Below are 2,668 nucleotides of genomic sequence, written 5' to 3'. Positions count from 1 at the left end.
TTGCCCGTAACCGAAAAAATCCTATATGTGCTATAAATTTATTAAATATAGCAAACTGATCCAAAAATATATGAAGTTTGAACATGTAGTATCACATGTTGTGTGTGGAGAGTGGAAAAAGTTTGGAGGGCAGGGGAGGAAAAAAAATTACTATTTCGCCGAGTGTCTACGAAAAACACTCGGCAAAGCTACGGTTCGCCGAGTGCCGACGGGCCGACACTCGGCAAAGAAACTGTTCGCCGAGTGCCGCTGGGACCGACACTCGGCGAACAAACGGTTCGCCGTGTGCCGCTAACGGGCACTCGGCAAAGTGCAAACGGCGGCCCGCAGCGTAACGGTGGCCGTGCGTGCTTGTCACGGTGATATAGCTTTGCCGAGTGTGGCGTTTTGCCGAGTGTAATAGTCGCGTTTTGCCGAGTGTTTTTTTTGGCACTCGGCAAACGTGTGTTTTGCTGAGTGTTTTTTTAATGCCGAGTGTTTATTTTGATACACTCGGCAAATATGCATTTTGCCGAGTGCACGACAGTTTGCACTCGGCAAATGGAAAAACACTCGGCATTAGTTCGGTTTCCGGTATTGATGGTTCCATTAAGCATTTGATGCATTTGACGTATAGAGAAGAGTCATTTGATATTTGATTTGATCTCCGCCCTATGTCGTTCATAGTGCGAACAAGTAGCACTGTGCACATTACAGTGAGGGCATGGCCCTACCCTACCCGACCCGACCTGTCGGATTATTTATTTCCTGACTGTAACTTACTACTCCATTCCATTTCCAATGTAGAGCAGTAGAGGATCATGCCACAACTCAGATCTGGTCGCACTGCGTGGGCGCGAAGGAGAACTTCTGGTTCTGCACGTCGAAGAGCACGTGCATGTTCTGCTGCTGGAGGTTGCCGAGGACCGGTTGCGTATCCACGCCGATCACAAGGCACATCTCCCCGGGGCTCGGCTCGGCGAGGTAGCTTTCTCGATGCAGCACCATGGTGGCGCCGCCCTCGAAGTGGTACAGCAATGGCGGCGTCTGCACCGCCTCCATGGGCACGCCGTGTGGCAGCTGGAAGCAGAAGTCGAAGTCCGGATCAGAGGCGTTCCTCCGCGGCAGCTTCAGGGCATCCACGAGAGCCCCCTTGAGGGCATCTCGTGCTGCAGCCGTGAGGGCGCCTGTCGTGTAGCCCGAGTCGATGAACGTTCTGTCGAAGCTCGACGCCGGGACGTTGAGCTTCTTGGTCCCAACCGAGACCCCGATCAAGGGCAAAAAGTAATACAGGTTGCTGCCGATCCGGTTGTTCAGAAAAGAAATGGTTTGGATTGGGGCCGTGGTCCTGTACTTGGACAGGTCGGCCATTGCCCCGAAGAACATGTGGCCACTCTTACGGTCCGTGTAAGGAGTGAGGCAGTAGGAGAACCTTGGTATCTTTAGCTGCGACACGAAGGACAACTTGTCCGGGCTGAGCCCTAGGAAGCCGGAGGCGGTGAAGATGTCACCCTCCAGGAACGTTCCGCACCCGAAGTCGAGGGTGACGGGGACCTTGCGACGCACGCCGAACGTGAAGGTCTCGGAGGCGAGCTCGCCGACGGCCCTGCCGCTGCCGTACCCGTAGGTGTAGAGGCACTTGTTCCTGGAGCAGTTCTTGGACTCGAACTCGCCCTCCCGGCACAGCTTGCCGTCACAAGGGACGGCGGCGAAGGAGGAAGACCTGTCGGGGTCGTAGAGAGGGTCGGTCGGCGTCGCGCCGCCACCGAACAGCTTGCACTGGACCCAGACGAGGTCGCTTCCGGTGTCGATGACGAGCGTGTGCCGCTGCGGCGGGGTGCCGACGTCGGCGGTCAGGGTGTAGATTGACTTGCCGAGAGGCCTGACCGGCATGTCCGGCGAGGAGATGGTGCCGCCACCGCCCCCGCCGCCGCGCCCGCACGCCTTGGCCACCCTAGCGGCGTTCCAGGCACGCCGGGCCTTGCTCGCGCTCACGGCCTCGCGGATCATCTCGTACTTGGAAACCGGCCGGCCGGCGTAGGGGTGGTTGAGCACGGCGCGGAGGTCAAACGAAGCATTCCCTGTAGTGCCCGAGGAGGCAAGGATGGCCACAAGGAGCAAGATGAAACCGGAGGGTGCCATGCCTGGATGGGATTGCTACTGCTGCTACTGCTAGTAGGGGATTTGCACGCGCGATGTTTTTTTTTAAACCTGTGCTCACACGTGTGGCGATTATTCTTGTGCTTCCATGCTTATGCGTGATTTTTTTTCTTTTTGTGTGTTGAGTGGTGCTTGAAGCGGTGGAGTGCATGGCCTTTTATAGGCGTCTCTGGTTGTGGGAAAGCCGGCAAGCCGCTGGTATGGTTGTATACTTGTATTGCGAAACCGTCGTACAATAGTGAAGAGTCTAGATGCTGAGAGTGTTCTATCAGACCAGATGCTCCACATTATTGTTGCTTAGCTTTATAACCTCTATAAGATTCGTTTGTTCCCTTTGTCCTAGTTCATAGGTCTCCAACTCCAACAACATAGTCCATCAACCCTACTCCATTATATGGTTTGTGGTGGCTAAATTTCTCGTAGAATTCGTGTGGTGCCCAATTGACGATGCATCATGCATGTTGGTAGTGGAGCACTGACCTGAAGAAGTACCTACTTTACTAGAACAAGAAGGGAAGTCACTCCACAC

General features: G+C 54.8%; 1 protein-coding gene across 1 annotated transcript; it reads right to left on the bottom strand.

The window, feature by feature from the left end:
• Nucleotides 1–810: 810 nt before the first annotated feature.
• LOC101762355 (aspartic proteinase nepenthesin-2) lies at nt 811–2,121 on the bottom strand. The gene has a single exon (XM_004973601.3). The coding sequence runs from the start codon at nt 2,119–2,121 to the stop codon at nt 811–813; it is 1,311 nt and encodes a 436-aa protein (XP_004973658.1).
• Between the last annotated feature and the right edge of the window lie 547 nt (nt 2,122–2,668).

This window comes from Setaria italica, chromosome VI, assembly GCF_000263155.2.
Source record: "Setaria italica strain Yugu1 chromosome VI, Setaria_italica_v2.0, whole genome shotgun sequence".
Lineage (NCBI taxonomy): Eukaryota > Viridiplantae > Streptophyta > Magnoliopsida > Poales > Poaceae > Setaria > Setaria italica.
The sequence above is the reverse complement of the archived record's forward strand: the minus strand, read 5'-3'. Positions and strand labels throughout refer to the sequence as shown.

Coding starts and splice junctions, on each gene's coding strand:
- LOC101762355 (XM_004973601.3), bottom strand. CDS start 2,121: ATGGCACCCTCCGGTTTCATCTTGCTCCTTGTGGCCATCCTTGCCTCC.